The following is a 14,984-nucleotide window of genomic DNA, read 5'->3' on the forward strand; positions in this document are numbered from 1 at the left end:
AAGAGAACAGAGACCTAGGGCTGGTACAGGGGAGATCTGGTAAGAACAGCACTGTCTTTTGATTCTCCCAATGAATGACACAGGAGAAAATCAGGATAAGAAAGGCAGATACAGAAGGCAGGGGAGTAAAAAGGGACAAATATATATATATATAAATATATATATCCTACATAGGTAAGATAGAAAACTGAGACTAACAGACATAGATAACAGTGAAGTGGCTACCAAGAGAAGGGGTCGGGAGATGGAAGTAGAGAGGTACAAATATACAGTAGCAGAAAATGATCTGACTTTGGGTGATGGACATACAACACAATCAGCAGTTCAAATGCTATAGAGATGCTCACCTGAAACCCATGTACTCTTATTGTCACACCCCATTAAATTTAATTTCAAAATTAAAAAGAAAGAAAAGAGAAAGAAGAAAGAAAGAGGGAGGGGGAGGGGGAGGGGGAGGGGGAGGGGGAGGGGGAGGGGGAGGGGGAGGGGGAGGGGGAGGGGGAGGGGGAGGGGGAGGGAGAGGGAGAGGGAGAGGGAGAGGGAGAGGGAGAGGGAGAGGGAGAGGGAGAGGGAGAGGGAGAGGGAGAGGGAGAGGGAGAGGGAGAGGGAGAGGGAGAGGGAGAAGGAGAAGGAGAAGGAGAAGGAGAAGGAGAAGGAGAAGGAGAAGGAGAAGGAGAAGGAGAAGGAGAAGGAGAAGGAGAAGGAGAAGGAGAAGGAGAAGGAGAAGGAGAAGGAGAAGGAGAGAAAAAGGCTGGCAGACAGTTCCTGGTTACCATAGAAGAAACCAGATGAGCCTCCTGCCAGATCTACATCATGCGAGGCCCTACATCCAATCACTCAAGTGCATCTTCACTTCAGATTTTATTCCCATAAAGATGACTGAATTCAAATAAATGGCTGATAGTCCCTGGCATAGAAAGTCCGTGTTTTAGAGAGGTCTAATCAAGGCCAGAACTGGACCACATCAGATACAACTTTTTCACAAGAATCAGTCTAGGGAGTCTTCCCTACTGAAACTAAAATTCTTAGAGTCTGTTCTAGTTCATTATTCTTCTACATAGCCTTTCCCTTGGCCTCCAAAGCAAGACCCATGAGAACTTCTCTACCCCTTAAACCGCTGCTGACTATTAAAACAACTGAAACAGAAAGAGATCAATATGCTAAAGCCCCCAGAGATACTAGTGTAATTCTAGAAACTGAATTACACCATGTATTGGATTCTCTCCCTTCCTGTTACAGAAGCTTCCTCCAGCTCTAAGAGAAGGGAAACTTCAATGTATGTCCAGGATGCTTTCCAAACATCAGCTGCCTCAGCCTGTTCTGATGTCTAGTGCTCCTCTGGCAAAGTCACATGAAAGCAGAGCCCTAGTGTAGGCTTCGCCTGCCCTATGTGGCTCTGCTCTCTATGGGTACCATACTCCTCCTCTGTCATCACTAAAAAAAAGAAAAACATCAGAGCTGGAGAACACTCTAGAGATCATTTATCCAACCCTTCATTTAACACATAAAGAAACTGGTAGTCAAAAAAGTGAAGGGACTTGTTCAAACTGCTAATAAATGGCAGAGCCCAGATTCACCTCAGGGTCTTGGACCTACCCCATTCCTGTACAGCTAAAACCTCTTTCAGATAAAAGTACTATATTCTCCTTTGGTTTTTATCTTCTTTCCTACAACCCCTGCTATCCATTTCACAAAACTACTAGTATGTATTTCCTACAATAGAAAGGAAAGCGAGAAAGGGGAAAACATACCTCTGGCTTCACAAGGTCTAAGAACTCCAGGTGAAATTCATAGACATTGTCTCCTTTGGCACCATGTCCTTGAGCTATAAAGAAAGAAATGTGGGTTACTGTGACCTTGAGCAGAGAAAGGCCATGCTGAAGCTTAGCGCAGTTCTTTCACAAGCATACAGTTATTAATGGTACTGCCAAAAGGAGTGAGGCTTGGGAGATGAGCTAGCTACTCAACAGCTACATAGATAAGCTAAATCTGGGTCAAAAGTTTATCTCCATTTGTCCTTCTGATGGTCAGAGCCAGAGTATTTACCTAATCTTCCACTGTGGCCCTGACGATGCCCAGCACAAATAATAGCCAGGAAAAAGAATACAGAAAGCAAAGCAAAGATATCACACAGATATAAATTTGACTTCACAAGTACCTTGGTGCTAAATCCAGAGCAGAGAAAAACCAGGTTAAGGACAGCTGCCGGGTATACGGACATGCTGAACTGTCTCAAAGAAAGCACCGAACCTAACTCCTCCCAACCAGAGATAGACAATAGAGAAGCTACTTTCTGCTTTAGCACATCCCAAATGAAACAAAAAAGAACAAGATAATTGTCTCAGCTTACTCCTAAGGGAGGACAAACGGCACTGGGAGGAAAGCGCCTGGGCTGATCATCAGGCCATCCCTGTGCTTTGACATGGCCCCTTTCCCCAAATCCAGCCATGCCTAGGTGCCAGTGACTGCCGGGATCACTCCCCGTCTAACCCTCTGACTTGTCTATCCAATTCGGTTCCCTCCTAGGCGTCCCTGCCCTCATTCGGCCTTATGTGGTACACTTGCCTAATATTTGCTACAGGTAGTTATTGTCTCCTAAGATCATAAATTCATTAAATCAAGATAGGACAATCTATAAGCTCCAAGTGGCAAGATACACTTTTATCACTTTAACTTCCTTTCAAGCGTATAATTCTAAAAAAAACAAAACACAAAAAATCCTGAGTTGCTGCCACCACTGCTCTCACCTTGAGAAGTAGATATAATAAAAGCCAGGCTGTGCTTTCATGCAAGTATATTAATTAAGGCAGATGGAATCGCATGTAAAACACAAAATCTTCAATGTCCCATAACCCTAGTCACTTACTAATGACCTTCCTAGGAACTAGAATAGAAAGAGATTAGGGAGACCCCCACCCCAGTGGGTGACAATAAATCCTGACCTGCCCTCTGAGGCACAGCAGCAAATGCGCTGCTGAACTAAAGTGAAGGAAAATGGAGGCAGATTCACAGAATCAGACTGTTGGCCCTGGCCAGTTGACTCAGCAGTAGAATGTCTGCCCGGCGTGTGAAAGTCCCAGGTTGGATTCCCAGTCAGGGCACACACACACAGGAGAGGTGACCATCTCCTTCTCTACTGCCCGCCTCTCCTGCTCCCATAGCTGTGGTTCATTGGAGCAATTTGGCCCTGGGCACTAAGGATGACTCTATGGCCTCACCTCAGGCCCTGAAATAGCTTGGCTGCTGAGCAATGGAGCAGCAGCCCCAGATGGGTAGAGCATCACCCTACAAGGAGTTGCTGGGTGGATCCTGGTCAGGGCACCTGTGGAAGTCTGTCTCTATCTTTCTGTCTCCCTGCCTCCCCACCTCTCACTTATAAAAAACAAAACAAAACAAAAAAATACCCAACTGTCAGAGCTGGAAAAACCATAGGTATTATCTAGTGTTTCTTTTTTTTTTTCCCCCTTGTTTTTTTTTTTTTTAATTTGTTTGTTTTATTTTTTTATTTATTCATTTTTTTAGAGAGGAGAGGGAGAGACAGAGAGAGAGAGGAGAGACAGAGAGAGAAGGGGGGAGGAGCTGGAAGCATCAACTCCCATATGTGCCTTGACCAAGCAAGCCCAGGGTTTTGAACCGGCGACCTCAGCACTTCCAGGTCGACGTTTTATCCACTGCGCCACCACAGGTCAGGCATCTAGTGTTTCTTAAACTGGACAGTAAGTGTAATATCAGGGAGCCACAAAGCCTCATTAAGAAAATTTCTAATTTTTGGTTTCATTATAATCTTTAAAAACATATATAATCTAGATGGCTACTTTATAAACAAACACTACCATACAAGTTCAGTGGCTGTGGTTCCAACTGGGTTCACAGCCACAATGAAGCCAACATCACTTAAAGTGACCATATTTAACTCTTAACATGTTTCTCAATCTTGGTCTATAGCCCTGGAGTATACTAAGAACATATTCTCAGATGCCTGTAGGTCCTTAAGTTTGAGAAACACAAACAGAACTTATAACCCAATATGATATTTTATAGGTCCAGAGAAGTAAATGATTGTTTGAGGAAGTCTAAAAGATCTCATTTCTAGCCCGGGATTCCTTTTTTGCTATAACTATTGCCTGAGGGGAAAGCAGGATTTTAAACAAGTTCTTTGACTTTCTTAGTCGTGAATTTTAAGACAATATAGTTTACCCCAAGAGTATCAGAGAAGTGAGCATAAGTAGAAAGTGAATGTAACAAACAGATAAAAATAAAAAGATACCACCATTATGCCTCTGTGTAGAGAAGAGACCTAGGAGCATTTGCTCTAATACTGACCTTTGAAATGCAGTACATTTTCAGTAATGCTGATGGCAGGATTCTGTGGAAAGAGACCAAGGATGCAAGAAGGGCATTTTAATGAGGAGAAAAATGAAATTAAAACCAGGGGCTTACTTCCCTCCATCCTTCCCCTTGAGGACTCAACCTCTTATGCTGTGCCTCCCCCAGAAAATATATTTAGTCGTTTATTCACATCTCTGTGTAGAGTTTCTCTATGTCTATCTGTACCCATCTGAGATTGTAGGCTCCTTCAAGAAGGACCATAAACTACTCTAACTGTGCAGAACACTCAGATACTGAGTCAGTCAATTCTTATAACCCCAAATAGTGCAACGCGCTGAGATGTTAGGAATACCAGATCTCTAAGTCTCAGTCCCTGAGCTGTGGAGGCACAGAATCTAGTGGAACAGAACAGTAATTTCGTGAGAAGATTTCAAATAACAAATAACACACTCATGAGCAAAAGAGTAGTAAAAAGCAGTAAGTGTTACAGTTAAGTCAACAAGCACAATGGGAACAGAATGGTTGGGGAAAGCTTCACCAAATGTAAGGACTGTGTTGCAACATGAAGAATAAACAAAGCCCAATAGGTACAGGAATTAAGAGTATTTGGATGAAAATGAAACATTCAAGTCCTGGCTGGGTAACTCAGCTGGTTTAATGTCATCCCAATTTGCCAAGGTTTTGGGCTCCATCCCTGGTCAAGGCACACACAAGAATCAACCAATAATTTTAAAAAAAATAATAAAATAAAATAATGAATGCATAAATAAGTGGAACAATAGAACAATGTTTCTCTCTCTTCCGTCCTCTTCCTCTAAAATCAATCAATAAAATAAAAATTAAACATGCAGTCCCTTAACCTCAGGCTCCATGCTCTCTTAACCCCCACTCAAACAAAGATGAGAAGAGATCGAAATTCTCCAAATTGTTCATTTGTTCCCAGAGGCTGCTACATGCCTTTAGCACCTTTTTTTTTTAGTGAAGTAAGAGGTAAGAGACAGGGAGGCAGACTCTCATGAGCCCCGACCGGATCCACCCAGCAAGCTATCTACCCGGCAATGCTCTGCACATTTCGAGCGCTGCTCCATTCCTTGGCAACTGAATCATCTCAGCGTTTGAGGTGAGGCCATGGAGCCATCCTCAGCGCCTGTGGCCAACTTGCCAACTTGCTGGAACCCATGGCTGCGGGAGGGGAAGTGAGAGAGAAAGAGAGAAGGAAAGAGGAAAGGGAAGGGTGGAGAAGGTCGCTTCTCCTGTGTACCCTGATACGGAATCAAACCTTTCCACACGCAAGCCAACCAACGCTCTACCACTGAGCCAACCCGCCAGAGCCCAACAGCACAATTTAAAGTGGATGAGAAACAACTCACCTCCTTAATTCTTTTTCCAGTAGATGAGAAACAACTCACTTCCTACCTCCCAGCTCAATTAATAAGCAAGAAGCAGCATGTTTCCAGGGCCAAAACTAGTTCATATTTCTCCTGTAGGCTCAGCTATATGTGCTCGATCATGCATCAAAGGGAACCAATAAGACAGACAGAGGTTGGACAGGGGGTATACTATGTAATATTAGGGCAGTGAAAGCCTAAATGCTCTATTCATAGCCAAGAATGTTAGGAAAAGGGGAATAATGAAGGCTTGGGGTGGAAGGAGCATTTGAGCCAAGCTTTATGTTAAAAACCTCCCCAGTATAGACTACTGGCTGAGAACCTAGACCAGGGGTCCCCAAACCTTTTACACAGGGTGCCAGTTCACTGTCCCTCAGACCAGACTATAAAAAATACTATGAACAAATCCCTATGCACACTGCACATATCATATCTTATTTTAAATTTAAAAAAAAATGAGAACAAATACAATATTTAAAATAAAGAACAAATAAATTTAAATCAACAAACTGACCAGTATTTTAATGAGAACTATGGGCCCGCTTTTGGCTAATGAGATGTTCAATGTCCGGTTCCATATTTGTCACTGCTAGCCGTAACAAGTGATATGACGCGCTTCCGGAGCCATGACGCGTGCATCCCGCATCACCGGAAGTAGTACTGTACAGGAGCCACGCCGCAGCCACATACAGTACTCCAGTGCTCCTCTCACTGACCACCAATGAAAGAGGTGCCCCTTCCAGAAGTGCGGTGGGGGCCACGGCAGGATACATGGCCTCAGGGGGCCCACATGCAGCTTCGGGCTGTAGTTTGGGGACCCCTGACCTAGACTATTATCTAGGATAATGATCTGATTGATCTCTGTGTCAGGAAGAGGGAGTTAGGAAACCTAATCAAAAAAGGCTACACATCAGGGGTATGGTTCCTCAGCAGCAAGGGAAACAGGGTTTTGATGTAAATATGCTAAAATTCTGGGATGTCTTGGAAGTAAATTTCCCCCTACCTAGATCACTTCTTGCCTCTGTTCCCCATACCCTATCAGGCGTCCCCAAACTATGGCCCGCAGGCCGCATGCGTCCACCCTGAGGCCATTTATCTGGCCCCGCCGCACTTCCGGAAGGGGCACCTCTTTCATTGGTGGTCAGTGAGAGGAGCACTGTATGTGGCAGCCCTCCAATGGTCTGAAGGACAGTGAACTGGCCCCCTGTGTAAAAAGTTTGGGGACCCCTGCATCCTTCCTCTACAAGTGTGTAGTCCTCTAAAGTACAGTTCATGGAGAAAAGAGTTTCCTATTACACACTGCATCTCTGGTGGGATTTGATCTTACCTCTGCCCCTGTCAGGCTGTTAAAACCAAAGTACAAATTCATGCAGTTGAGCAAATGTTCTCAAAGCAAAAGCAATTTCAGAGTTCAGTTTACCTTCCTGAGTTCCCATTTTATTTTCTAACTTGTTGACTACTTGATAATTTTAAATTTTATATTGAACAGTTTTAGTTGTTTATAGCAGAAAGGTTGATCTGCACAACTTAGCCCATCTTTTACTAGAGATGGAATTGTGCCTTTATGGAAAAAGTGAATAAGGAAAAGGGTAAAAGGTGGCTGTGAAGTCAAATGGACCTGAGTTCTATCAATTTCCTTTTATCATTCACTTTCAAATCCACAGTGACCAGAATACTCTTCTAAGCTTCCCTCTCTATTGACCTTTCAAAGCCCAGGTCAAATGTTAATTTCTCTTCCCACCTACTCACTTCCAGTATCAAAATTAATAGCTTCCTTACTACCTTGTCTTTGCCTTTAATACTTATCATACTGTTCTGTAATTATTGTTTTGGGGGGGGGGGGTTATTTTGTTTTTATTGACAGAGACAAGAGTCAGAGAGAAGGACAGACAGGAAGGGAGAGAGATGAGAAGCATCAATTCTTTGTTGTGGCACCTTAGTGGTTCATTGCTTTCTCATAAGTGCCTTGACCAGGGAGACTACAGTAAAGTGAGTGACCCCTTGCTCAAGCCAGCAACTTTGGGCTCAAGCCAGCGACCTTGGGCTTCAAGCCAGCGACCTTTGGGCTCAAGCCAGTGACCATGGGTCATGCCTATGATCCCACACTCAAGCCAGTGACCCTGCGCTCAAGCCGGCAACCCTGAGGTTTCAAACCTAGGTCCTCTGTGTTCTAGTCTGATGATCTATCCACTGCGCCACCGCATGGTCAAGCTGTAATTATTGCTTATTGGTTTATCTGCCCCTCTAGAACTGGGTTCCCTGAAAGCAGGGACTGGGTCTTATTAATCTCTGAATCTTTAATGCCTCAATAATAAACTATTTTATAAACTGAAATTAAATCAATTCATCCATTTTCATAATATCTGACAGAACTATAGAGTTCAATGAGCTACCTAACTCTTTAGATAATGGTTTTCCTTTCTAGTTCAAATTGTTAGTATTTATCTTTGCTGGCATGTGTAATTAATATATATGCAGAATAGAGCTATAAAAAGAGTAAGCATGAGGCTCACTGAACTCCCTAGTATCTATCTAGCATTGTGCGTGGACCATTGTGGGTACGTGCATGGACCATTGTGGGTACTCACTCAATAGTTACCAAATTATTTAATTACTTTACAACTTTATGTTTTTGTACTGTGGTTCTAAACAGCTTAGACTTATTTAATCTTTGTTATGGAATATTTCAAGCAATCAGACATACACAGAAAAATACAGCAAACACCATGTACCTAACATCCATTAGCATTTTGCTTTATTTCCATCAGATTTTTGGTTTGTTTTTTTTTTTCAAAGAAATGGGTACAGTTATACAATTACTCAATCCCACTGTCCTCTCTCAAACACATCCCATCTTCACAGGTAACCACTATTCCGGTATTTGGAGTTTATCATTTCCACTGTATTTCTTTATTCATTTATAACACATTGGATATTCATTATTTTACATGTTACATAAATGGTTTCACGTCAATATAATTCTTCAACTTGCTTTTTAGTTTATATTTTATTTCTAAGCTTTATCTTTATAAAAACATACAATTCTGTTTCATTTATTTTAGCTTTTGTACAGTGTGCAATTGTATAAATGCACCACAATCTATCCATTCTTCAGTTAGTAAGAATTAAATTGTTTCTAAATTTTTTGCTGCAACAAACATGCTGTCTCCTTGGGCATGAATGGAAGAGTATCTCAAAGAATCAAAACTTCCAAGTCATAAGAATACACCCATCTTCAGCTTGACTAGATAGCGCCAAACTGTTCTCTAAACCATTTGTACCGATTAATATTACCACTGTATAAAAATGTCCCATCGTTGAGCAACCTTGCCAATAGTTGGTAATGTTAGACCTTTAAAATGAAATGTCCTATCATTTAATTTTTATTTTATTTTTTAAGATTTTATTTATATTGCCTGTCCAGGAAGTGGCGCAGTGAATAGAGAGTCAGACTGGGACACAGGACCCAGATTCTAAACCTTGAGGTTGCCAGCTTGAGCGTGGGCTCACCAGCTTGAGCACGGGGTCACTGGCTTGAGTATGGGATCATAGACACGACCCATGTCTTGAGCCCAAAGGTCTCTGGATTGAAGCCCAAGGTCACTGGCTTGAGCAAAGGGTCATTCCCTCTGTTGGAACCCCCTGGTCAAGGGACATATGAGAAAGCAGTCAATGAACAACTAAGGAACCGCTACGGAGAATTGATGTTTCTCATCTCTCTCCTTTCTGTCTGTCTATCCCTATCTGTCCCTCTCTCTGACTGTCTCTCTCTGTCAAAAAAAAAAAAAAAAAAAGATTTTATTTATTGATTTTACAGAGAAAAGAGAGGAGGGAGCAAGAAGTATCTACTCAGAGCTGCTACACTTCAGCTGTTCATTGCTTGCTTGTAGTATGTGCCTTGACCAGGCAAGCCTGGGGCTTTGAACCTGCAACCCCAGCGCTCTAGGTCAATGCTCACCCACTGCACCATCAAAAGCCAGGCATGTCCTATCATTTCAACTTAAATGTGCCGGATTATAAATGAGGTCAAGCATCTTCAGGTTTACTGGTCATTCTTGTTACCTTTTACTCTAAACTGCTTTTATTATCTACCCTTTTTTCTATTGGGTAATATATTTTCTTATTGATCTATAGGTAGTTCTTCATATATTTAAGATGCTAGTCATTTGTCAGTGATATGTGCCACAATATCTGCTTCAAGCTTGTCTCAAATTTGTAGACCTTTTTTTAAAGTTTATGTTTTCTGTGTCTTGATTAATGCATTCTTCCCTGTTCCAATACCATACATCCTCTTATATAATCTTTTAGTAGTTTTGCTTTATGCATTTATGTTATCAACCCACCTGGAATTGACTTTTTGTGTATGCAGACAGATCTTATTTTATCTTTTTGCCATTTGGATTACCAATTATCCCAATACAATTTCCTGAATGGTACATCCTTTCCAATATTGATTTGTAAAGCTATACTGTTGCACAGTGAGTTTTCATTTATGCATTAATCTTCTAATCTGTTGCTCTTTGTATTTCTCTCATCTATGGTTTAATATCATGATAATAATCCCTTACACTTGAATAATACATGAAAATTCACAAAGCACTTTCAAATTCAATATCCAGTTCAAACCTCAAAACAAATACTGTGAATTAGGTGTTACTATTCACATTTATTTGGATGAAGAGGACAAGACTCATCAAGGTAAACAGAATTATCCATGGCCACCAGACAGTAGTAGAAGAGCAAGGACCCAATCTCATGAATTCGGTTACCACTCTTTCCATCAGACTACTAAGGACAAGACCGTATCTTTCAAACAGCTCCTAGAGCTATGCACTTTGTCCACACACAACTAAAACAAACAAAAGTCTTGATAAGTGAACAAATGCTATGTCAACTAGGGTTGCTGAGACAAATCTGTCCATTATGCCTATCTTGAAAATAAACTCTATTCTGAAAGTAACCGTGTCTTAGCTTCCCCCGGCTCCAGCTAGCCTCTTTGTTATCGCTCACTTCAAACACAGGCAAGGCTGCTGTTAAAGTTTTTATTGTGGGCTGTGGCATTTTTGCTCAGTGGATAGAAAATCAGCCCAATGTATGGATGTCCTGGGTTCAATTCCACGTCAGGGCACACAAGAGAATTGACCAACTGCTTCTCTCCCTTTCCCCTCTCACAGCCAGTGGTTCCACTGGTTTGAGCACTGTCACAGGGCGCTGAGGTTAGCTCAGTTGGTCTGAACGAGCATCAGCCCCACACAGAGATTGCCGAATGGATCCTGGTCAGAGCACATGCAGAAGTCTGTCTATCTCCCCTCCTCTCACTTAAAAAAAAGTTTTTATTGTGTACCATCACTCCTCACATCGTAGTGGCTTCTCATCAACCACTAACCCTGCAGCTCCATAGAAATAAGAGATATGTTTTACTAAGTTGCATTAAAAAAAAATGGTTCTCTGTCTTAGAAAGGGAAGGAAGCAGAACTGATGCTCCCCAAACTGGAATTCAATACTAAAACTTACACATAAGCTATGGGTCTTCCTTTAGGGAGCAGGGGGTTGACAGAGAGCTGTCCTAGCTTAATGAGAGACAAGAGTAGGTACTCCACAAACAGTTTTCATTGAACAAATAAACGAATTGCTTCATCTTGAGCCAGAATCACTGGTTTCACAGGTCCTGCCTGCATAGAGCAATGAATTTCCAGTTTTAAAAAATAATAAAAATTAAAAGCAGCCCCTGACATAACGAAGCTGGCTTGGCACTCACAGATAAGGCATGTTATTCAACATAAACAATCTGGCAGAATACCAACCTCAGACAAGCTTATTCTGAGACCTTGATAAAAATGAGACAAAAGCCATTTCATAACTTTGTGCAAGCACAGACATGGCCACTATGTCACCCATAAGATACCAGACACTATTCCTCTCCTGGCTGAAGTAAGTGAATGCTACTTCCCTACCAAATACAGACAGTTTTATTCTTACGCTAGTCTCTCTTCTCCTAAGATAATATTTATTCAGATAAGCAACCACAAAATTGCCCCCACTTTATGACAGCATCTAAAGCAAACCCCACATCCTTAGACTATCCCTGAATCATTCAAGTCCACATCAGTTCTTTCTAACACCCTCTTAAAACATACTGTGAGGTATGCCCTCCCTTGCTAAAAAGAGTAATAAACTCAATTTGTTGAAATAGCTGTCCCTAGCAGTCTTTAGCCAGAGGGCATTCACATGGTACAAGTCAGACAATCTAAAAATCTATGCCTTTCTCTTCTGGAAACTACTCCCAGTTTGACAAGAATTCTTCATCTTATTTCAGGAAGTCATCTCTAACTAAACAAAAGAAAAGTAACAAATGCCTTTAAAACCTGGGGCCTGGTTCAATATTCAACTCCAATTTTATCAATAAAAATATTTATGCAAAAAACTTTTGGTTTATATATATTGTGCTTCCTTCTAGATAGTATGCCCTTGGAAAGCTGAATCTGTCTGACTCATCTTTGTAAATCTATAGTATCTTACATGTGACAGAAGATTTTTTTATAAATGGTATGAACATGTGCTTTTAAACTAATGGTTGCTGAAATGAATGCCTCAGAATTGCACATAGGAAATCCCTGAAAAAAAAAACTTATCAATAAATAAAATTTAAAAAAAAACAAACTTGATTTAAAAAACAGATTTATTTTCCAAAAAAAGTTAAAAAAGGATTTCTCTCTGCAAAAGACAATTCCATTTCTTTCTCCACATTTACATTTCTTTAACTGTATTTCAAACATATACCTTCATATTTTTAAATATACCAAATATGACTGGCATGTTCATGTTTCTTAACTAAAAGCCTTAAATCTTAGAAAAAATATAAGTATTATGCATTCTTCTATTTCTCCACTGACTTCAATGTCTTTCTACCACCACCACTCCTTTCCCCACTAAAAACACCTTTTCTGTTTGTAACTTCAAAAGTATCCCAGAATATTATATCCTTATTACATGATATCTAGAAGGAGCAGGGTCTGAGTTTATTTAATTGGTCTACATAATTCTAAATTCTTAAAGAGAGAGACTGTTGTAACATACTGGACTATTTATTTTTTTTATTTCTTGGTTTGAGAGAGAGACACCAATTTGTTGTTCCACTTATTCATGCATTCATTGGTTAATTCTTCTATGTGCCCTGACCAGGGATGGAGCCCACAACATTAAGAGTATCAGGATGACGCTCTAATCAACTGATCTACCCAGCCTACACATCTTTTCTTATTGATTCCTGGAAAAAGGCCTCTCTACATGGAGGCTTTGATCCCCATCTAGAAAAACTTTGTTTTCTTCCTTTTTTATGAAGACACTCTAGAGCAGATAAGGGAGAGACAGCACATTTATTCAACCTCTGAGAAAAAAGTTTAGTTCAGCCTGGTTTAACACATTAAATGAAAACTGTACAATGTCACAGCCTACTTAACAGCATTCTGGCCAATATTATCTTTTATCTTTCTATGAGAAAACAGGTTTATATTCCAGATGTAAAGATTAAATTCAACAAATTCAAGACCACACTCAAAAAGTAACTACACCATTGCAAGACAATATGACAGACAGGCTGACAGATCCAAACATAAACTCGGAGAATTTAAGTAGAATGAAGGAGGTTACAAAGTAAGACATGTCAAGGAGAGTACGGAGTAAGGATGGCTGTAGAAAGCACATTCCAGACTAAAATTCCAGTTCCTCAAAGACTAGGATCCTGGACAGTCCGGACAGAAGTAGGGGGGTGGGTCCAGAGGTCTCCACCACTGAGGCCTCAGCTTGTACACAAAGGGAGCCAATGAGATAAAACATAAATGCTCAATGTAACTTAAGATAATTTTAAGTTCTCTATGCAACTCAGCAAACCTGAGCTCACAGCCTTCAGAACAAGGGGTAAAAATAATTTCTTCGAGATCTTCCGGACTTCAAAATTAACAAGAATGACTTCCATCACTGAATGGCTGGGGGGGGGGGGGGGGGTGTGGCCACTCGGAGGCAGCGGCAGGCCTCGTGAAGGTCCGAGGGGACTGGATGGACCTCAGACCAGCTCTAGACGGCTACCCACGGCCCAGCAAGTCACTTGCACACTGCACCTTTCACCCAACGAGCTCATCCCACGCCTCCAACGGCCTTGGCAAACCCAAACCTGACCGTCCTCCAGACCTCCAGGGCCAGGCTCGGGTTCCAGCAGGCCGACGACTACGAACAAAGAGGAGGCCCCCGCGAGAATCACTCAGCACCCGAAGGTACCTGCAGCCCCCAGGGGGTTGTGCCCCGGGCTTGCTGCTACCCCGGGCTGGATACCGTGAGTGCACCGCGTCCCGGATCCCATTTGGCGCACTGCAGGCTCTCCTGCGCACACCCGGACAAAAGAGCAGGGGGTCCGGGTGGGTCCCAGTGAGTCCCGGGAGCGCCGGCCCTGCCCGCGTCCCGCCGCCCGAACCCGGCCTTTACCTGCACATCACTGAGTTCCACGCGCAGGTACAGTTCACGGTGTCGCTGAGCCCAGTAGACGTGAGGCGTCAGCACCTGATTCTCCATGGTCACACTGCCCAGTGCGCAGGCACAGTCCGCTGGCCGAGCCTCGCTGTTTCTGGTGGTGCGCGCCGGAGCCCGGCGAACGCAGGCCGCAAACCCCCGCGCTCCTCGGGGCCGGCGGCCGGCAGCTGCGAGACGCCCCACGCTTTCCGGCCGCACTTGCGCAGTGACTAGCCGAGGGTGGCGGCGCGGACTCCGGGACTTGGCGCGAGCGGGAGGGGGCGGGGCGGGAGGGGGCGGGCCCAGGAGCGTAGGTCGCCGAGGCTCCCTGCGACAGCCCCGGGAGCTGCCATCAGCGCTGCTTAGCGCTTCTCTCTCTTCTTTAAGATGATGCTTATAAAAGCTTAAAAATGAAAAACGCTGGAGACTCGTAAGGAGCTTTCGGCGTGGGGAAAAGGCTTGAGTGTATCTAGCAGGTCCCCCATTCTGTCACTCATTAATGAAACATTTACTAAACTACTTAAGTGCCTGGGCCGCGAGGCTAAGCATTGGAGCTACAGCAATAAGAAAATCCCTGACAACCTGGAACCCTCAGTCTATTCAAATACGCAAGTAGTTGCAGACACAGTAAGGATGATGATAGTTATAAGGGGAAGCGGTATGGGAAGAGAGTGTTCTCAGAAGGGAGAGTTAAGTGTAAAGGAGAGAAATTCACAAAGTTGATGGAAACAGTCCATTCTGAGCAGAGGCGGGTTAAAGTCGGTT

At 42.7% G+C, this 14,984-nt stretch overlaps 1 protein-coding gene across 1 annotated transcript in view; it reads right to left on the reverse strand.

Annotated features, from left to right (window-relative positions):
- Positions 1-14,452, reverse strand: part of HACD3 (3-hydroxyacyl-CoA dehydratase 3) — a 35,512-nt gene extending 21,060 nt beyond the window's left edge. The window contains exons 1-3 of the mRNA XM_066388183.1: positions 14,196-14,452; positions 4,324-4,366; positions 1,752-1,825 (exon numbers count right to left, since the gene is read on the reverse strand). Of these exons, the coding sequence (XP_066244280.1) occupies positions 1,752-1,825; positions 4,324-4,366; positions 14,196-14,282 (204 nt within the window). The 5' untranslated portion in view covers positions 14,283-14,452. The remainder of the gene's footprint in view (positions 1-1,751; positions 1,826-4,323; positions 4,367-14,195) is intronic.
- Positions 14,453-14,984: the final 532 nt, after the last annotated feature.

Source organism: Saccopteryx leptura, chromosome 6 (genome assembly GCF_036850995.1).
Source record: "Saccopteryx leptura isolate mSacLep1 chromosome 6, mSacLep1_pri_phased_curated, whole genome shotgun sequence".
In the NCBI taxonomy this organism is placed as follows: Eukaryota; Metazoa; Chordata; class Mammalia; order Chiroptera; family Emballonuridae; genus Saccopteryx; species Saccopteryx leptura.